This window comes from Pelophylax lessonae, assembly GCF_965119305.1.
Source record: "Pelophylax lessonae genome assembly, chromosome: 1".
In the NCBI taxonomy this organism is placed as follows: domain Eukaryota; kingdom Metazoa; phylum Chordata; class Amphibia; order Anura; family Ranidae; genus Pelophylax; species Pelophylax lessonae.
Window position 1 is genome coordinate 716,732,778 of NC_138768.1, and position 22,732 is coordinate 716,755,509.

General features: G+C 44.9%; 1 protein-coding gene across 1 annotated transcript in view; it reads right to left on the bottom strand.

The window, feature by feature from the left end:
• Positions 1-21,609, bottom strand: part of ENPP6 (ectonucleotide pyrophosphatase/phosphodiesterase 6) — a 107,859-nt gene extending 86,250 nt beyond the window's left edge. Inside the window, exon 1 of the mRNA XM_082243802.1 lies at positions 21,351-21,609. Coding sequence (XP_082099928.1) covers positions 21,351-21,591 — 241 coding nt within the window. The 5' untranslated portion in view covers positions 21,592-21,609. The remainder of the gene's footprint in view (positions 1-21,350) is intronic.
• Between the last annotated feature and the right edge of the window lie 1,123 nt (positions 21,610-22,732).

Here is a 22,732-nt window from a genome sequence, read left to right on the forward strand (position 1 = left end):
TCAGCCGACCTCAGGATGACTCCGGTAACGCCATGACTGGAATATGGGTCTCATTGGGAAAAAAGTGAAGTCCCAGACTTCTTCAGTATGTGTTTTTCTCCTTTTAGTGTTGTTTATTTTGAATTTCTTTTATGTGGCCGAGAACACCTTCTCCATCCCCATCCGACATGAGGCAAGCTTTCTCACCTTTCCACACTGTAGCTTGTTGCACCAGTTTCATACACTCTCTTTGTACCTTTCCACATATCCTCCAATTCTTCATATAAAACCTCTCCCCCTCCATCCTCCTTAATTTTAACATAGTCTCCTGGGATGTCAAGGGTTTGCGTTCTCCCCATAAGAGAATGGCGGTCCTGCGTCACTTAAAAAGACTTAAAGCGGATATCGTGCTTTTGCAGGAATCCCATCTTAACCCCAGTGACCATCACCGCATGAAAAAAACTTTGGGTGGGTAAGGTCCTCGGCTCTGACTCACCCAAACACAAGGCTGGTGTCCTTGTACTTGACAACAAGAACCTCCCATGTGAAGTCCTCACTGTTACACCAGATTCGGAGGGCAGGCTCCTGCTCCTAACACTCAAGATTCATGACACGGTATACGCCATCGCCAATGTATATGCCCCCAACTCTCCTACCAAAGCCTACTTTGACTTCACAACTTGCCCCTAATGCCCACCTCCCCTTACTAGTAGGGGGAAGATTTTAAATCCATCATGGACCCCTTGGAAGATAGATCAAAAGGAGGCACCCTAACTTCCCCCTCCCTGACGCCACTCTCCCTGCTTCCGGATTTTGTATCCTCACTGGCACTTGGAGATTGTCTCATCCCCTAGGTAGGGAATACACGTTTTTCTCCCACCCTCACAATGGCCCCCGGCCCCCCCCCTCCCCGAGACTCTGGCATTTTCCTTCTCATCTCTCTGATAATGAGGAATTGAAAGATATTCTGCAGACTACGCGGACTGATTATCTCCGAGATAACGTTCAACATACAACGGACCCTATCCTTCTCTGGGAGGCTGGTAAATCGGTCCTCAGAGGCAGGATTTTGTCGTTTGTTGCAACTCATAAAAGTGCTAGTGACAACCTACGTCTAGCCCAAAACCAACTTTCCCTCCACAACTCCCCGGTAAATAGAGCAAATGGGAAAGAGGCCAAAGCTGCTTTTGACCACTGGGCGTAGTCTAAAGAGAAATTTAGACAGTCACTTCAAGACCTCAGTCTTCATAAATTCGGTTACAAGGCCGGGAAATTGCTAGCCCACCTCTGTAAAGGCCCCCACGCCCCTGTACACATTCCTAAAATTAAAAGACTCAACGGGAAACACCTTCACCTCCCCTACTAATATTGCCAAAGTGATGCAAACCTTTTATTCCTCATTATATGGCCCTGACACTATCGATGATAGCCACGCTGAACAATTCCTTAAAGATATCAAGCTCCCCACACTAAATCCGTCGGATTTCGAGCGGCTGAACGCCCCTGTGACGATTGAAGAGATCACAGAGGTGATAACCTCTTTATCCCCAGGTAAAGCTCCTGGTCCTGACGGTTACACTTCCAATTTTTTTAAACTTGTGGGAAATTCGATCGCTCCGACACTACAAGGGGTATACCAACACATTCTTGATGGGGGCAGCTACCTACCGACAGGGTTCCAAGCTCACGTCAAGTTGATCCCCAAGCCGGGTAAAGACCCACTAGAACCAGGCTCTTACCGCCCTATATCGCTTCTAAATCTAGATTTTGTCCAAAATCATGGCTTCCAGACTAGCCCACATCCTGCCAGACATTATTCCCCCGGCTCAAGCCGGTTTCACCAAAGGCCGATCGGCAACAACCAATATCAGAAAAGTCCTGGCGGTACTGGAACAGGCCAAACTTTACCCATCTCATGACATGACTATCGTAACCTTGGATGCACAAAAGGCGTTCGATAATGTCGTTTTCTCTTGGCTTTTTAGGGTACTACAGAAATTCGTCCTTTTCTGCATCTCGTCAAGGCAATGTACTCATCCCCCAGTGCCATGGTTATCACTAATGGACACCCGTTGGAATCCTTTCCCCTCCACAAGGGCACCAGACAAGGGTGCCCTCTATCTCCCCTTTTGTGTAACCTGGCCATGGAACCCCTTTCGCGCTTCTTGCTCTCTCACCCGGAGCTACATGGGGTTCGTGTCGGTGATCAAGAGATTCGTACAGCCTTGTTTGCAGAGGACATACTCATCTTCACGTCCAATCCCTCCGCTGATATCCCGTGTATCCATGACATCTTCTCTAAATTTCGTCTTTGTTCAGGGCTGAAAATTAACTTTAATAAAAGTGAAATCCTCCCTCTTTTCTAGCTGGTCACATTATTCGATTTTCAAGATAGCAAAGTCACACATTAAATACCTTGGTATAAATATTGGCAAATCCCCCTCCTCTGTCTACACATTAAATTTCCCCCCTGTCATCAAAAAAGATAGAAGATCAAAAATTAATCAACTGGAAGCATGGTCGGAACATCCTCTTTCCCTTCTTGGCAGATGCCATTTATATAAAATGATGTCCTTCCCCAAACTCTTATACCCCCTTCAGACCATACCTCTACTCAAAACACAATGACACAATGACACAATGAGGGGCCAATCTACCTGATGTTAGGCTTTATAATATTGCTTGTCTCTTGCGTATTGGGTTGGACTGGGTATCAGGTCTTTCACGGTATTCCAATTTTCGAATTGAATCCCAAACGGTGGCCCCTCTCTCCTTGGGTGCCCTGTTGCATTGTCCAATGGCCTCCATTCCCCCACCCCTTAGAAATAACTGCCTTCTCCGAGATACCATTGTGGCATGGCGGGAAACTTGTAAAAAATACTTAACCTCCCTCAGTCGATTACCAGATTTCTACCTTTGGAAGGCCATCCTATGTTTTCACATCCACGGCAATTACCGGCATTCTCCTCGTGGCCCGGCAAAGGCCTGAAGTTTTTTCACCAGCTCTTTGACCTTAACACTGGTAATCCCCTACCTCTGGAAACTATCTCAAGAACGTTCCTCATTCCATCCAACCATTTTCTCCACTTACATCAATTACCTTTGCTACCCACATGTGTCAGGACAAGATCAAACGCTTTAGCCCATCACTGGACAAATTTATGGAGCTCCCCAAACCAAGTATATTGGATATTTACAAACCCCTCCAGTCTTGGAGATTGTCGTTGCGGAACCCCCTGGCCCTTTCACCCTGGTACAAAGACTTCCAGTATGACAGGCTTCATTACTATATACTTAAAGGGTATTACACAATGCGGACTTGAATTCTGGAGGGAACAACAATTAAAAATTGTTCACCGGGCCTATGCCCCTTTCTCAATGTCTTCATCGGCTAATACCCCACAAAAATGCTCATGGTGCATGGCTCATAGACCCACTCTAGCGCACAGGCTGTGGCACTGTCCAGCCATCATCAAATTTTGAAACAAGATTGAATCTTTTGCATCATCTATCACAGGCATCCCTGTTATAAACCATCCTCTGATGCTCTTGTTTGGCCTTCTAGACGGTCGAGTTTTGGCTCTTGATAAATTCCAATTGTCCCTAATGGTGAAGCATAGACCATGGCTCTCTACATTTTACATGCTGGCAAGAAGGGCCATTCTCAACAAATGGATCTTCAGCCCCCCCCCCCCCAACGCTACACGACGTTCGTATGGAACTTAAACAGCTTCTCAGGAGAGACTCACTGGTCGCCTTCCTTTCTGCACGTCCGAACCCACAGACTATCCAAATGGGGCGCTTACCTAGCGAAATATCCCCTGCCTCAGACTCTGAGGCAGAGTATGGACTTTCCATACGCTCCTTCTGTTAATAAAAGGTCTCCCACTCCTGGATCGCCAGATTTATCCCCTCATCACTCCCACTCATCACTATTTGGCGGTCCCACCCTGAGAACCTGAGACATCCTTCCATTACCTACTTGTACCCCTCTTCGACAGCAAGTTCAGTGCAACAAGCATCGACTGTTGGATTCTACTCACCGGTCAGCTATGGACTGGTTCTCCCCCAGAGGGACTACCCACTTTGAACCAACAAATTTACTCCTTACTCTTATCAATAACTTAATCATTACTAATTGCCTTTCTCCTACAGTTTCCAAGACCGGTGCATGCCTTCTGGGACTATAGTCCCACGTTTGTGTTAATCTTCCTACTTCCTTATAGGATTTATGATATGCCTCATACATTAGCCAACTCTCTCCTACTGGCCACTTATTACTACTGGTGTTCCCTTGCCATACCTGGCATCCCCTTCCCCTTTTCTTAATCCCCCATCTCTTTCTTTCTCATCTTCACCTCCTCTTCTCCCCCCTTCACAAATTCCCATCCCCCCTACCCCCCCCCTACCTTTCCCTTCTGCCCACTACTCTGCTACTGCACCCTTCCCCCCCATTTCCCTTATTACATCCTCTTAGGATTCTAACTATATTTACTCTGATCAGTTCTTTATTGTTTTGCTATTGTTTGACTAGGTTATGGACAGCTTTGTCTTACTGCTCACTCTTGTATTGTTTTATGAAAAAATTTCAATAAATTTTGTTAAAAAAAAAAAAAACACTGCAGCATGTAGGTTACTGGAAGCGGTATAGTGGCCTGCTTCCAGCTCATATCCAGGATAATGTCGTCCTCGTTCTCCTCCCCCCCCATCCACGGATAACACCAGGGATCCCAGAAAGGTTTAAAGCATGCTCTTCTTGCTCCTCCTCATCCCCCCCCCCCCCAGCACCATCCTCCTCCTCTGACTCCTCTTCAGACTCCTGCTGTTGATTTGTCTCAGATGGGGTAGCACCCCCTGGGAATTCATCCAACATTGCGACTTCCTTATCTTCCTGCTCCTCGATGGCTTGATCAATGACACAACGCAATGCACGCTCCAGAAAGAAGGCGTAAGGTATGATGTCACTTATGGCGCCCTGGCCGTGACTGATCAGTTTGGTGATCTCATTGAATGGCCACAGAAGTCTGCATGCGTCCCGCATGAGCAGCCACTGGCTAAGTGAAAAAAACCCAAGCTCCCCAGAACCTGTCCTGCCATCGAGTTCGAACAGGTAGTCATTAACTGCACATTTCTGCTGGAGCAGCCTATCGAGCATATGCAACGTTGAGTTCCATTGCGTCGGGCAGTCACAAATAAGACGTCTGAGGGGCAGGTTTTGTCGCCACTGAATCTCAGCAAGGCAAACCATGGCTGTGTAAGATCTTCAGAAATGGCCCGAGATTTTCCTGGCCTGCCGCAAGACGTCCTGGACCCCAGGGTAGTTGCCAACGAATCGCTGCACCACCAAGTTCAGGACATGTGCCATGCATGGCACGTGTGTTATTTTGCCCTGTTTCAGCACGCTCAGCAGATTGGCACCATTGTCACACACCACTTTACCAACTGACAAATTCAGCGGTCCCAGCCACTGATCTGCCTGTGAACACAAAGCTGAAAGGAGTGCAGGACCAGTGTGGCTCTTGGCTTCCAGGCACAACAGACACAGCACAGCATGGCAACATCTTACCTGGCATGTGGAATAGGTTCTGGGGATCTTGGGCGGAGCAGAAGAGACGGTAGCAACGGAAGAGGAGGAGTCAGCCGAGGAGGAGAGGGAGGATGGAGGAGGAGGAGGAGGAGGAGGAGAAGAAGAGGCAGGCCTGCTTGCAATCCATGGCGGTACAACTAAATCTACACGGGTGCCACGGGTTACATGCTTAATGGCCGTCAGAAGGTTCACCCAGTGGACAGTAAAAGTGATATACCTTCCCTGCCCATGTTTGCTAGACCATGTGTCTGTGTAGATAACACCCCGCTTCAATCTCTGGTATTGGGGGGCCACAGGTTTATCACACCAGTTCTACAAATAATTGGCCAGTAACTGTTGTCACTGTGTGTAGCACTGTTTATTACATAGTTACATAGTTAGTGAGGTTGAAAAAAGACATCAGTCCATCCAGTTCAACCTATGATGTGTGTGTGTGTTTGCTGTTAACCGTACATTGTATACCCCTGTATGTTGTGGTCTTTAAGGTGTCCATCTAATAGTTTTTTGAAACTATCAATGCTCCCTGCTGATATGACTGCTTGTGGAAGAGAATTCCACATCCTTACTGCTCTGACAGTGAAGAACCCCTTACGCACTTTAAGGTTAAACCGCCTTTCCTCTAGTTTTAGTGAGTGGCCACGTGTCTTATTGTATCTCCTTTCACTGAATAGTTTGTTCCTTATGCTCGGGTCACCAGTACAGTATTTGTACATTGATATCATATCCCCCCTCAATCGTCTCTTCTCCAGAGAGAATAAGTTCAGTGCTTGTAGTTTACACAGCGAGAGGCCAATTTTTTGCAGGACTAAAATACACTCTTAGAAAATTATATTGTTAAAAACACCCCGCTTCAATATGTGACATTGGGGGGGGGGGGGGCATTGGTGTAGCACACCAGTTAAAAAAATTGGCCAGTGAGTTTGGCGCTGTGTGTACCAGACTTCACTCAGCAAACTAGGCAATATTGTTGCATGACACAAATACACTTGAAAAAGTTTACTCAGATAACACCCCACTTTAATATGTGGCATTGGGGGGGGGGGGCAATTGGTCTATCACACCAGTTATAATACATTATAAGTGCTTTTGTCGCTAAGTGTAGTGTTGCTGCAGAAACGCTCAGTCTCACCACCACACCTGTCACAATGCTGCAAAGTGCACAATAATAGTACTAATCCACTATAATATGCTTTCTACAAAGAATATTATACTGTGGATTACCCCCCCCCCCCCCTCCCCATTTTTAGTGCACTGCACAGCAATACCAAAAAATGTGCAGCCCTTTACATGACTTTTGTGGACATTAACAGAGGAATTTGTGTGTGACTGCAGCCGCTCTCTAACTGCCCCTAAAAAAAGCACCGGATACCTCTCCCTTTAGTAAAGAGACTGTAATAGACCCTAAAACGACATTGGAGCATTTTAAATTACTTTTGTGGACATTGACAAAGCGATTTGTGTGTGACTGCAGCTGATCTCTAACTTCCCCCAAAGCAACCACTGGATACCTCTCCCTATAGTAAAGAAACTGTAATGGACCCTAGAACGACATTGGAGCATTTTAAATGACTTTTGTGGACATTGACAAAGCAATTTATGTGTGACTGCACCCGATCTCTAACTGCCCCTAAAGCAACCACTGGATACCTCTCCCTAAGCTCCAAAGATACTAGTAGACCTATACCGAAATACCAGCCCTGAAAAGGACTTTTGTGGATCTTCACAGCGCTATATGTGTTTAGCAAACTTTCCCTGATGAGCACAGCAGACCTCTCCCTACACTGGCAGAAAGCGGAATGTGAAATGGCCGCCAGATCGGGTCTATTTATAGGGTAGGGGGACTGTCCATGTGCTGGAATGTTTCAATTGGCTGTCCCGTTCCACCTGATGGCTGTGTCACAGGTCAAAGTTCTCCCCAATGTAAACAAATATGGCCGCCGCAAACGACGCCATGTGTCTGAAAATTTGGCGGGTAGCGAACAAGCAAAATTTGCTGCAAACCGACTGCCGGGTGAACCACAAGGCCATCTCTATTGTATAACACACTATACATTAGCAGTGACCGCAACTGGACATAGCGGGGGTTTGGTAGAATGTTCAACTGATGTCACTGCGGCGGCGTGCCGGCTCGCTATAATTATTTATATAAATATAAGTAAAAAGGTGACAGTCAGAAGTTTACGTTCTGCTACGTGTTTAATAACCAATCTTATTTTTGCAGTCTAGACCATGAATCTGCACCAGCAGACTAATGACATTTAATTTGAATGAGACGTTATTATTTTTCTTTTAAAAGGAATGATGGGGATTGGAGCTGGGGGCAAAGGCAGCTGTACATCCTGTCAGGAACCCGCTGAGAGTTGTAGTTAAGGTAAATATGGAGATTCTTCTCGATTTAAATAAACTTGCAATTTTCATTTTTTTTTTTTTTTTTTTTTTGTTTCCATGCTTTGATTAGCAGTCTTACATATGAATTTCTTTTGCAGGATCCACTGTGGGGATTATCAAGAATCTTGGTGATCATCTCAGGCCTAAGAAGGAATTTGCAGTAGCCCCTGGTACCTGGCTACAATATCGTCTCTGCAGCTTCCTGTGTTTTGGGCTGAGAGCAAGAAGAAAAAAAGAAGGCAGAGGGGAGGATCTATCAGACTAAGACATGCATTGCATGGAAGGCACCCCACCACCCCCCGAAGCAGCTGGCAAGCTGCCCACCAAAGCCAGTACTCCACCCACATCCTTCCCTCCACTTACCATTGCAAGGCTGGGGCCTAGTTCTGCAGCCTCTGGTAGGGGGGCTAAGTCCTCTGCCATTAGGACCCTGGAGGGAAGGGAGCACGCTAGCCTCTCCTGAAAAGCACCACCGCCATCTTGCGGACAGCGTTTATACAAGGGAGAATAGAAGGGGGTTGTAGAGAGGGAGGGGCGGGACCCAATCTGCCCCATCGCTCAGCCACCAGCAAATCCCTGCAAAGGAAGCTTCCCCAATGCTGGCCTTGGCTTCTTCCCTTACTCAAGATGGCTGCCGGACTACATCCAATAGCAGAGCCATCTTGAAAATTTCACTTCCACCGTGCCGCTCAGAAGACAACATGCCAGCCTGCTGCACAAGAGATCCCCAGATCCCTGGAGCCCCTCATGCAAGCCCAAGTAGGATGGATGGTGAGCAGCCTAACATAGGACCTCCGGCTTGCTGGTAAGTGCCTCTGGGTTCTTCACACTCCCACACTTGATCTGAAGCAGGGGGTGAGTGGAAAAAACATTGAGGGGGAGCCAAGCACCCCTTTCCCCTGCCACTACTAACAAACCCCCTGGTGCAGGAATGGCAAGGAGGAATCAAGAGAAGGGGGGACCCTATGGAAACCACAGAGCTCTACCCTGTGTATCCTCCATCCCTCCCCCAAGGGAGCCGGGAACTGGCTGCCTCACCAGTTGGATACAGGCAGAGGGAGGTGTCCAAGCGCTCTTCTTATCCACGTGTTTTTATTCACGTATCCTCCTGTTTTTCTATGTATTTTATATGGTGGTGACTACTATTTTTTTTATATTTTTAAATATTTTTAACATACATTCGTTTTTACTCTTGTTCTGCTCCTTTTTATCCACATGTCCATTATTTTTATCCATATGTCCATGTTCCATTATGTCAATTTTTTTACCTAAATGTGTATCTCATTTAGTTGGTTTTATGCATGTTAGACTCAATTATAACCTTTTATGACCTTCTGTCCATGCGCACGTTTTATCCATATGTACCTTTTATCCAAAAGTACATCTCATCCAGATGATTTTATATTTTTCATACATATGCATGGCCTCTTGTTTTTACCCACATGCAGGTCACTTATTGTTTATTTTTTATTCAGACGTATTGTTTTATTCACATGTACCTTTTTATCCACATGTACCTTTTATCCATATGTAATTTTTATATCCACATATACCTCCTCCTTTGCATTTTTACATGTTGGAATTAGTATTCATTTGCACATCCAAATGCTTGTCTACCAATCCTCAAAACTTTCTCATCTATTTTATCTGTAAATAAAATTTCAATACATCTATGCTTCCTTCTCCATGACATTTTATACAGCATCTCCCCTTTCTTTCCCGGTTATCCATCCAAAATACACATGTAATTTATATATAAATTTTTAACATACTGTATCCCGATAATTCATGGTCTCTTCAACAACTCTGACATATGTCTTCCTTGTTCGTTTTTAATATACATATATTCTCAACATTTCTATCATTTATACCTCTTTGCACACATGATAATTAGACTCATGTCTCACTTTTTTATTATACTGCATATCCTTATTATCCATCCCCCGATATGTTTTTCCTGAGCACCGGGGATTACACATACATAATCTCATTTTGTTTTTACTATTTTTATTTTTCAATAAAGTATTGCTGTTTGAATTTATGCATGACATCCGGACTGATCACACATGATGAATTAGCCAACAAGATTACTAGTGTCCTGTGGGAGCTGACTTCCTATGTGGGTGGAGGAATATGTCCGGCGTTCAGCTCCGCTAGAGCACTAATATGGCCGCAAAATGTTTATTGGTTGCTAGGACATGATGGGCTATAAGAAGGCCGGGAGCACGTTAGATGGCGCAGCTCCAGTAAATGCCTGATGACGAAACGCGTAGGGCAGAGCTACGTACGCCACACGTCACTTCCGGTTTAGTGGTTTTGAGCCGTGGAACGCGGAAGCGGAAGCATCCCGGCGTCCTTTTGTAGCTGATGTGATTGGTCCGAATGTGAGTCTATCTATGCTTGCTTTTTTACACTGATTGTATACTATGCCATTGGGGTCCTTGTCTATCTGCTTGAGCACCACAGATCTGATACATCGGAGGGAGGCATCCCCCGGCGTGGGTCATTTCAGGCTGAAGGAACCCCGGACCATCAAGCTCCTTTTCTGTGGCAATATATCCTATCCATCTGGCCCAGAAGAGGGAAAATAGGGTGAGAGTGACACCTATTGGTTTCACTGGTATAGGCACCTTACTAGTATTTTCACTTTTAAATCACCCAGTCACGGATTTCCTGCACTTTAGGGTGTTTTTTCATTGTTTTGCTTATTGCCAGTGATATGATTTATAAAACACTGCTGTTCACTACAACTGTATACTTGTACGCTTTTTCACTGGCACTGCCTGGACCATTTAGTGTGCTGACTGGTGTATATTGCGGCTCCTTGCTGGATTACATAGACCACCCAGAGAGAGGTAACACCACCTGCAGGATTCCATTGGTGTTCCCATCATATGTTTGATGCCCATATCTACCCTGGTTCTGGTAAGCGTTTAGTGTGCTCATAGCATGCAGCACTAACTGTGGAGAAGTCACAGAAATTGGTGGTGGATTCTTTTCCTGCACTTGGCACCCTACATTGGACTTTGCTGTTCTTTTTGGACATTATTTATAAAGAAACAGATTTTTGTTTGCCTTTATGGAACATTTATCACTGATTGTTTAATGCTTTACACGGAATTGGATGATATATTTTACAACACAGTTCACCGTTATCGTTTTTTATTAGTTTGATTTATCATCAACACATCAATTTAGCGCGGCTCTTCTTTTACATTTATTTTTGGTGTTTCCCACTACAGCGTAACCACATCACTTTCGCCTTTTGGTCTGTCAGCTTGGGACGCACGGCGTTCCGGATACACACCGCGAGAGAGGAAGTTGCGGTTCCTAAGCCAGACGGACACGCTTGTTTGACTCTACCAATGTGAGTACCTGATTTTTATAATAAATAAAGGATTTTAACCGGTTGCCGGTCCCCGGCCAGGCAAAGTGATGTATGGGTACGTCACTCGCCTGTGACTTGCTTGTGAGCCAATAGCGGGCGAGCGCGCGCCCGCCCCGGCTCGTTCCCTGGGAAGTCCGTGCGCGATCGTCCGCCGTGAAGGGAGAAAGGCAGGCGGCTAATGTAAACAAGCCGCCTGTCCTTCTCCCCTGTGTAGGAATAGTGATGATACGGTTCTACTATGTAGGACCGTTGATCACTGTTCCTACACCAGTAGCCATGTCCAATCACAGTTAGAAGCACGCCCCTAGGGACACACTTAACCCCTCCTTCCCCAATAAAGTTAACCCCTTCCCTGCCAGTGTCATTTTGCAGTAACAGTGCATATATATAGCACTGATTACTGTAGTAATGTCACTGGTAACCCCAAAAGTGTCGAAAATGTCAGTCAAGGGTCCGATCTGTCCGCCGCAATGTCGTAGTACCACAAAAAAAAAAAAAATAAAAAATAAAAAAAAAAAAAAAAAAAAAAAATCGCAGATCGCCGCCATTACACGTTAAAAAAAAAAAAAAACCACCAAAAATGACAGGAATCTTTCCCTTAGTTAGTAAACGCAATAACTTTTGCGCAAACCAATCAAAATACGCTTTTTTTTTTTTACATATGTAGCATAAAACAAATTGGCCTAAAATGTTAAAAAATTTTGATTTTAACTTTTTTTTTTTTGGGGGGAATTTCATATAAAAAAAAATGTGAAAAATATTGTTGTTATTTTTGCAAAATTGACGCTCTTTTTTTGTTTATAGCGCAAAAAGTAAAAATCGCACAGGTGATCAAATACCACCAAAAGAAAGCTCTGTTTGTGGGAAAAAAAGACGTCAAATTCGTTTAGGCACAGCGTTCGCAATTGTCCGTTAAAGTCACGCAGTGCCGAATCGCAAAAAACCCCCTGGTCGGAATGGGGGTAAAATCTTCCGGGGCTTAAGTGGTTAAGAAAACGATCCTTCACTATATGAGGCATTTTTTTTCATACATGTCCGGGAATTGCCCTTATAATTACCCCTGGAGTACTGATGCCGGTTTAAGTCCCTTATAACTTCTCTGGAGAGTGACCGGGGCAGGACGAATCATTAAAGAGGAACAGGGTCCGGACCCCTGCTGTATGGGAGCGATCCCTATTATTCACCCCTGTTGGGGGACCTAGTTCTGGTAAGCGCGGGATCTACTGGAAGGGGAGCACTTGATTCCTCACGTACACATCCACTCCGTGTCACTTCAAAAAAGAGCACCCTATCAAACTTGTGGACTTTGCAATTATTTATATTACTTGGGACTCTTTGCACATCATATATATTTTTTTATTTATTTTTTATGTTTATTTTTTTCTGTATTTTTATAGCATCCTCAATTCAAGTTTTTAATAATACTTTTTGGCTATATTGCACCTCTTAGATCTTGCACTTTGTTGTACTATAATTCACTTGCGGTTTTATATATTTTTTTCCGATCAACTGTTAATTCTTAGCTCTATGGTTTTGTCACACATGATTGTGTGAAGCTTTTGCACTTTAGGTGGCTCGATTCGTCTTACTTTATTTATCTCTATATATATATATATATATATATATATATATATATATATATATATATATATATATATATATATATATATATATAGATAAATAAAGTAAGACAAATCGAGCCACCTAAAGTGCAAAAGCTTCACACAATCATGTGTGACAAAACCATAGAGCTAAGAATTAACAGTTGATCGGAAAAAAAATATATAAAAAAAAAATATATAATATATATATATATATATTATATATTATTTATGCTAATTGATCTGTTTGATCAATTTTCACTAGCACTCAGCACTTTTTTACCATTCATGGTTATTTATTAATTTTTTTAGCGTTTCACATACTTATCCATATATCCATCACTTGGCACTTTATTGCACATGATTTTATGTTTTTATGTATATGATATGTACTGCTGATTTATGTTTTATATGACATCAATTTTAAGTGATGTGATACCTATCTATCTATCCTATCTATCTATCTATCTATCTATCTATCTATCTATCTATCTATCTATCTATCTATCTATCTATCTATCTATCTATATATATATATATATATATATATATATATATATATATATATATATATATATATATATATATATATATATATATATAAAGAAAAAACAAAATTAAAGCTGCGCTATGGTGATATAAGTGTATCAAAAAATGCTGCTGTGTGAAAAATCAAAAGGATCTTTAAACGTGATAGTGCAGAAGAACAGCGCAAATTTGATGTAGTGAAATTGCTAAAATTAAAATAAAATATTCCACAGTGGAACACGCCGGAGCCAGAGGAGCCCGCTGCACACCGCGATTGCTGATCACAATAACGGGTTATGATTATACAACGCCTGTTTTTTAATCGCTAAATGTGAGTGTTTTATCTGTTCTTTCATAATAAACAAGAAGTCTTAAGCAATATCACACTATTGGAGACCCCTTTTTTCTTTTATATACGATCTCTGTCCTGACTTGGTGGAAGCGTATAGGAGAATCCTGGTGGTCCCAGCTAAAACTAAAGAGTGTATTCCGGATCCCTAGCCGGACTCTGCCTGTGTGACCCTGGCACTGTAAAGTTTCTAGGGTCCACTTGGTCCGGTAAGTTTAAAACCTTGGGGGAGAGGACTAGTCACCCACCACCTCACCTTTGCAGCATGAATTTGCACAAGAACCTGAGCACCTGAGCACTTTATTTCCTGGTTTCACAGCCCGTTTTTTACTGGCTACTTGCTGGAGTAGCATTGGACTGTCTGTTCTTTTAGATTCATGAACTGTATTACTTATGAATTTTCACTTCACGGGTGTTTTTTTAAAGTGATTGTTTTTTCAAAGTGTTGTATTTTAAGTGACTGTATTTTCATTAGGTGCATCTACATTTATATGGGATTTTTTCAATAATTTATATGCAATTGACACATTTATATTTATTCATTTGTCACGGTGGAATATATATATATATATATATATATATATATATATATATATATATATATATATTGCACATGCCACCTATCTTTCCCTGCATCCCACACTAGTGTGAGTTCAGTCTCTACAGCAGACTGGTTATAGAGCATTGAGTAGTAACCTCCGACACTTTATTCCACATAATTTTTGATACACCCCTTACTGGCAGCGCCAATCACTTCCCCTCTTTTCTATATATGATAGTGAATGTGATTATTTTTATTCCTGTTCGGTCTGAGGTTTTCCCGCACAGACCCCCCAAGTGACGTTATGGAACTACTGTCGCTGCTGACTCTAATACTGCCTTCTGTCCTTTGCTCCCTCCTGACTGACTACTTCTGAGCCCTCCCCCCCGTCTCCTAGTTTAAAAGCCCCTCCAACTTGGTGGCCATCTTTCTCCCCAAAAGAGCTGTACCATCCCCATTAAGGTACAGCCCATCCTTACTAAAGAGCCGGTAGCCGACTGAGAAGTCAGCCCAGTTCTCCATGAACCCAAACCCCTCCTTCCTACACCAATTCCTCAGCCACTTGTTAAGTTCCCTAATCTCCTTCTGCTTCTCCTGTGTGGCTCAAGGTACCAGCAGTATTTCAGAGAAAACCACCTTGGAGGTCCTATTCCTCAATCTATTCCCTAAGTCCCTGAAATCTTTCTTTAGGATCCTCCACCTTCCTCTTACTTGGTCATTAGTGCCCACATGCACCATGACCGCTGGGTCATCCCCAGCCCCGCCCAATAATCTGTCTACCTGATCTGCGATGTGCCATACTCGAGTGCCCGATAAACAACATACTGTCCGGCTACCGCAATCTTTTTAACAGATTGCCCTCTCTGTCCTCTTGATGATTGAGTCCCCCACTACCACAACCTGTCTAACCTTTCCTGAATCTCGGCCCCCCTTCTTCCTGGAGCTGTGGGAGGGCGCCTGCTCCAGCACTACCACCCCTGAGCTGATATCCCCTTCAACCGGCAATTTGGCAAATTTGTTAGGGTGTTCCAACTCAGGACTGGCCTCCCTGGCATTCTTCCCTCTACCCTTCCTAACGGTCACCCAACTTCCTACCTCTGATGCCTGCGTCTCCTATACTCCTCCCACCTCTATGCTGGGCCCTGCCAGCGCCTGATGGGTAATGTCCAAGCTCCATTCCAGGTTGTTGATGTTACGCAGTGTTGCCACTATGTTTTCTAGATCCAGGATCTGGGCTTCCAGATAAACAAGTCGCACACATCCTGCACAGCAGTATTCGCCCTCGATTGGTTCATCAAGGAACGCATACATGGAGCTTCTGACTGTGGTTTTAGTTGAAAGCTTCCATCCTCTAACCCAATCACAACTGTAATCTTCAGGTGCTGCAGGAGTTAATACGAGCTAAGAGACCTATAATAGGCACTAATCAAGACTACCCACCTTTATGCTTTCTTTGCCCATTTACAGATGCGTACTATAGCTACTGTCAATGAAAAGCGATCAAGAATGGGAGGATGAATAAAAGGTGCACCTACTCTATTTATATCTCTTTTCTTTTTTTTTTTTTCAAATTCTTTATTTACGTAAAAGGAACAACGTGAACAAGTTTCACACTCAATAAAAGCAAATCCAAGTTACAACATAAACATATTGCGTAACAGACATGTGAGAAAAGCAGGTTAGAGTACATGGTGCATACATCCTGGTGGCGAAATAGGTGTTCAAGAACAGTTCATATAAAGTCCAAGGTGTGAGGAAATAAATCGCACGTCAGTTATTTAAACTCAATCTTAGATCTTACAATGAGTTGAGAGATAAGAACAGTCATCGCTGTGCAATACATGCAAGAGGTAAATCGGAAAATCTTTTCTCACCAACAAAGATGACAAAGGTAGTTGTACTGTACATAAGTGTAGTATAAAGTTGGACAGTTTGAGTACACAAGAAGGGGGGGGGGGGGGAGGATGGTGAGCATAGCTGGCATGGAGAAGGGAGGGAGGGAGAGAGAAGGGGGAGGAGGGAAAGGAGAGAAAAAGGAAGGGAAGGGGGCAGGTAGTAAGTAGGGTATAATTGAGGAAATAGTAGTCCCCGAGAGACCAAGGGCGAAAGTGATAGAAAAGGTAGAAACCGAATGGATCCCACGGGGGCTCCCAGGCCCATATACCAAAGGGTTCAGGTAACACCCTGGAGAGCTCTGCCCTCATCCGAGAGGATGAACATATTCCAGCATCCCCAAGTCGCTGTGTAGTGTTCCCTCCTGGCCTGCGAAGTCAGGATTAGGTCCTCAAAGTCATTAATGAGCTTAACCCTGGACGGCCAAAGCGGAATCGAGGGGGGGCGCGGACTTCCAGCAGAGGCCAATGCACACCTTGGCTGCATTACATAGATGGCGTAGGACCGATTTCTTATAACGGCTGGGCGGGATAGAGGAACAATGCAGAAGAAAGAGAGCAGGATCATCCTGGAGGATGGAGTCAGTCATCTGTTGAGAGATCCTCCGCACCTCCCCCCAGAAACCACTCAGGCGGGGACAGCTCCAGAACATATGGAGCATTGAACCTCTGTCGCTCAGGGCACCGCCAGCACCTGTCCGTCGCCTCTGGAAATAAGCTGGCAATTTGCACCGGGGTGTAGTACCAATGTGTCAGTATTTTTTGTAATTAGTCTCTTGGAGACGTGTGCAGATCGAGGAGCGCAGAGAGAAGCGGAGAATGTTTCTACGTTGGGTCACCGTAAAGGTCCTCTGTAGGGCCCCTTCCCACTTCAAGAGTCCCGGAAGGACAAACTCCCTCGGGGGCTCCGAGAGTGCGGCATAGAGCAAGGACAGGGCGTGCGGCAAGAGGGAGTTCCCCGATACAAGGGCCTCAAGTGGAGACAGTGGCCTCTCGAAAAGCGAGCGGGGTCCCAGTTCGCGGAAGTAATGGAGTAAATGAAGGGCCTGCCACCGGGTAAGCCCAAACCGGCCACCCGCCTCCGTTAACTGCCGAAGCGACGGCCAAGCCGCAGCTTCCCCGAAGTGGGACACCCTGAAGAGACCCAGCTCCAAGAGAGCCTTAAACCCCCCCCCCCCCCCACTCACAGCCCAACGGAAAGGCTGGGTTACCCAAGATCGGGAACATGGGTGAATTTGTAGTCGGAGTAGCAACAGAGGTAAGGGCTGAGGCGCAGATCCAGAGGTCGGACCAATGAGGGGATGTCGTTTGGCCAGAGCAGGTACCGATCGAAAAAACACCAGGGGGAAATGGAGTGGAAATAATGACATCTCCAGGTTCGTCCACAGCTTCAGCTTCGTATGCTTGCACCAGTCCACAAGTCTATTCAGATGGGCTGCTTGGTAGTATCTCCTGGCATCTGGGACTGCCACTCCTCCGTGTGTTTTGGGCATCACGAGTATGCACCTACTTAGCCTAGGACGGCGACCAGCCCATATAAATTTGGTGAAGGATCGCCACTGGCAGGGCCTGAAACAGATAAAGATATTTTGGCAGGATAGACATCTTGAAGATGTTGCATGACCGAACCAGGAATGGAGCCCCGATGACTACTTATCCATCAAGGCACGAGTAGCGGCTAGTAGAGGGGAAGTTCAGGCGGTAAACATCCCCAGGGTCCGGCGGTAGCAACGTACCCAAGTACCTCAAGGCCGAATCAGTCCACCGGAAAGGAAAGCTGCGACTGAGGGAGTGTAGAGTCTGGGCAGGGAGAGACACCCCCATTGCCTCTGACTTGTGATAATTAATCTTGAGGTGAGAAACCACCCCGTAAAGCTCAAATTCGTGGAGGAGGTTCGGCAAAGAAATCAAGGGGTTAGTCAGGGAGAAGAGAAGGTCATCAGCAAATGCTGAGATCTTGTAGGAGGTCGGGCCCACCGGGACCCCGGAAATATCAGGGTTCAGGCGCACCTTGACCAGGAAGGGTTCCAGGGAGAGGGCAAAAAGAAGGGGGGAAAGGGGGCATCCCTGTCTGGTACCATTAAATATATCTCTTTTCATTCATGGAAGCGATCGTACAACTTCTATGAATTAAGGAGGGGGCTGAAAGGGCAGGCACATTTGGCACTCTTGAAGAGCGCCTATCACAGGCTCGTATTGACCCCTGCAGTGTAGTTTTAGTTGCAATCTAAAGTCCTCTATTGAAATTCTATCCATGTATGACCAGCTTTACTGTAAGCAGGCATGTCCAACCTGCGGCCGCGAACTCCAGACAGTCTCCCGCTTTTACTATTTTTTTTTTCTTCTTGTGGTTTCTGTCAGGCAAGGGGCACGGCCGTGGCTATCTAGCTGATGGCGCTGATGCATTCTGGGAGTTGTAGTCCACGGCCGTGCTCAATCTCCCGGTGGGTGGAGACTGAGAGCAGCGCAGCCAGCCAGAAAATTACAACTCCCAGATCTCGGAGGCAGGCAGAAGCAGGGAGCGCTAGGGAGTCAGGACACATGTGACTTGATTGAGGCTGCGGAGCTGAGCACTGGCAATTTTACTTGACCCCAGGACAGGAGCATCAACCCCCCCCCCCAGGACTGGAGGAGGCGGTGTAGGGACCTGCTGAGCTGGCAACTGCCATTGCTGAGGTGAGACCCTGACACCCCCAACTGACCCCCACATCCCATCTATATAACACCCATTTATCCTGCCCCAGTGCCCACCCAGTAACCTCAAAATAGCCCCCAACACTGTGAGCCCTGCTGCCACGGCCTGTGGGTCCTGCTGGCTGCTGGCGTGTGGGTCCTGCTGGCCATGGCCTGTGGCCCACAGGTTATTGCCAACTCCAAGCAGAACCTACAGGCCAGCAGGACCCAAAGGCCATGGCCAGTTACCAGCAGAACCTACAGGCCAGTGGCCAGCAGGACCCACAAACCATAGCCCCCTCCCAGCAGAACCTACAGGCCAGAGGCCAGCAGGAAACCACTGTGATGGGCACTGGTGCGGCTGAATAGATGGGTACTGGTGCGGCTGCATTGATGGGCACTGGCTCTCTACAGCAGCCGCTGCTTCCTCCAGCAGTACCCAACGTCATGACCAGCAGTACCCGCAGTTTTACACGCCAGCAGTGCCAGCATTACCCACCAGCATTACCCGCCAGCAGTAACTGCACCAGCAGTAACGGCACCAGCAGTCTGCAAAATAAGTAGAAAAGGTATGTGCATTAGCGTGTGTAAATTTTTGCAATATGTTTTTTAATAACTAGTTGTGTTTTGTCATAATATGTCATGTCCTTGTTCATACATGTTTGAATAAGAACATGACATTTTCTGGCTGCCTAAGTCATATGTGCTAGGGGTGCAACTAGCCCCCAGCACATAACTGTGAATATCCCAGCATGTGCAGTGTTTCGGACTCCTCCCACCATGACCACTTCAAATCACTGAAGTGATCATGGTGGTTAGAGTGTTCCTTTAATATATCTCTCGGAAGAAGAAAACCTCCGTATACTGATTCCATTTCATTTGATCATCCTCTAGTTGTGTTAAATTAGTGCGAGGGGGGGGGGGGGTGGCGGCGGCGCGGGAAGGGAGCGGTGGCGTTTTATTACTTATATCCCTTAACTATAGTATATATTTTATATGCGGCCCGAGAAAATTTCTCTACACTCAATGTGGCCCATAAAAGCCAAAAGGTTGCACTGGGGGCATACAATGTAAAAATCTGGCTTTCTTCCACTCCGGGGAAGATCAGGTGCTACGTACAGCCACCTATACACGTTCTTGCGTAATACATGAACAAAAACACTCCAGCTCCGCTCAACAGAAACTGCAACAGGTCTATTTCAGGTACATACACACCTTGCATTTAAAATTAAATTTAAAAATGTATTAAATTACAGATCTGTGTTAATTTCAGTTTTTTTTTTTTATACCTGCCTAGAGTTCAGCTTTAACCACTTGCCGACTGCCTAACGACGAATTACGTCGGCAGTCAGCCCCTCACAGGCAAAGTGACGTAGATCTACGTCGCTAGCCTGTGAGGGTCTAGGGAGCGGGCGCGCTCCCGCACCCCCCCGCGCGTGTGACCGGCGGACATCCGCCGGTCACTCTGCGATTGTCGCTGCAGAGGGAGAAAGTCAGGCGGCTAGTGTAAACAAGCCGCCTGTCATTCTCCCCTGTGTAGAAACTGTGATCACACGGTTCTACTATGTAGGACCGTTGATCACGGTTTCTACAGCTCAAGCCACAGCCAATCACAGTTAGAATCACGCCCCTAGGGACACACACAGCCCCTCCCTCTCAAATAAAGTTAACCCCTTCACTACCAGTGTCATTTTGCAATAACAGTACATATGTATAGCACCGATTACTGCAGTAATGTCACTGGTAACCCCAAAAGTGTCAAAAATGTCAGTCAAGGGTCCGATCTGTCCGCCGCAATGTCGCAGTACCGCAAAAAAGAAAAAATAAAAATCGCAGATCGCCGCCATTACGCGTTAAATAAAAAAAAACAACAAAAATCACAAAAATCTTTCCCTTCGTTAGTAAACGCGATAACTTTTGCCCAATCCAATCAAAATACGCTTTCTGCGATTTTTTTTACCAAACATATGTAGCATAAAACAAATTGGCCGAAAATGTTAAAAAATTTTGATTTTTACATTTTTTTTTTGGGGGGGGAATCTCATATAAAAAAAAAATGTGAAAAATATTGCTATTTTTGCAAAATTGACGCTCTTTTTTTGTTTATAGCGCATGATCAAAAAAATCGCACAGTTGATCAAATACCACCAAAAGAAAGCTCTGTTTGTGGAAAAAAAAGGACGTCAAATTCAACCGCGCAATTGTCCGTTAAAGTCACGCAGTGCCGAATCGCAAAATACCCCCTGGTCAGGAAGGGGGTAAAATCTTCCGGGGCTTAAGTGGTTAATTGGTCTTCAGAATTGGCAGACGAATAATAAAAGCATTAGTAATTTGAACACAGCATTTTATCGAATGTGCTAGTAATACATGTATACAGCAGAGACATGCATAGATGGCTACAGATGACATAGGCATGACACTTACCTGTCATTAGTGTGTAGTAGTTGGGATAAGAGAGACTGGGAAAGTCTGGAGTCATATAATCCACTTTAACACCACTTTTCACAAACTCCCTAAAGCCAGGGAGCAGATCCAGCTCTTTATCATTTATATAATCAAATCTAAAGCCATCAATCAGGAAGACCAGAAGTTTGTGCCGAGCCATGGAGGGGTATGCCAACATGAGGGCGAGGAGGATGGGATAGAAAGTTCTGCATGGTGCCATGCCTGTAGCTGGATCTTTCCCCAGTCACTGAGCCAGAGATGCATAATCATCAGGCTTCTCTGCAGAGAGGGATGGGCCTCACTTTGGCCCAGCAACTCTCATAGCTTCCCTGATTTATAATATGTAACCCTTTGTGATACATTTGGCTAGGCACACTGTGCTTCCTAGGTTTTTAAATATTTCCGACCCTGCTGTGTTTGTCACAGTTTTTTAATCTGTGACTTTCAATATTTCAAAATAATTGAGACACTTTGTTAACCACTTAAGCCCCAGCCCTAATTCGGACACTTTTTGTTCACAAGTTAAAACCAGTATTTTTTCCTAGAAAACTACTTAGAACCCCCAAACATTATATATATATATATATATATATATATTTTTTTTTTTAGCAAAGACTCTGAAGAATAAAATGTCGGTCATTGCAATATTTTTTGTCACGCGGTATTTGCGCAGTGGTCTTTAAAACGCCAGTTTTTGGAAAAATTTTGAAAAATCACATTTCACTGCATTTAAAAAATACTAAACAGTAAAGTTAGCCCATTTTGTTTGTATATTGTGAAAGATGATGTCACGCCGAGTAAATAGATACCCAACATGTTACGGTTTAAAATTGTGCCCCCCCCCCCGTGGGATGGCGACAAACTACGGTCAATAGAGATCTCAATAGGCGACGCTTTAAATTTATTTAACGGTTACCAGTTTAGAGTTAGAGTGTAGCTCTTTTTAAAAATTATTGCCCATGCTCTGGCGATCGCGGCGATACCTCACATGTGTGGTTTGAACAGCGATTTCATTCGCGGCTCGACTTCCGTATACGTTTCTTTTTGTGCGCGAGCTAACGGTGACGGGGGTGGCTAAATTTTTTTTTCCTATTTATTTTTTTTTTTTTTAACTTTAATACAGGTTTTTTTTAAAAAAAAAAAAATCTGATCACTTTTATTGCTGTCACAAGCAATGTAAACATCCCTTGTGACACCAATATGTAGTGACAGGTACTCTTTATGGAGGGATCGAGGGTCTAAAAGACCCTCGACCCCTCCACTACACTTCCATGTATGCAAAATGCTGAAAACGGCATTTTTGCATACAGCCGCTTTTTGCAGCACAGTAACCTGGAAGTGACGTCATGGACGCCGCCTCC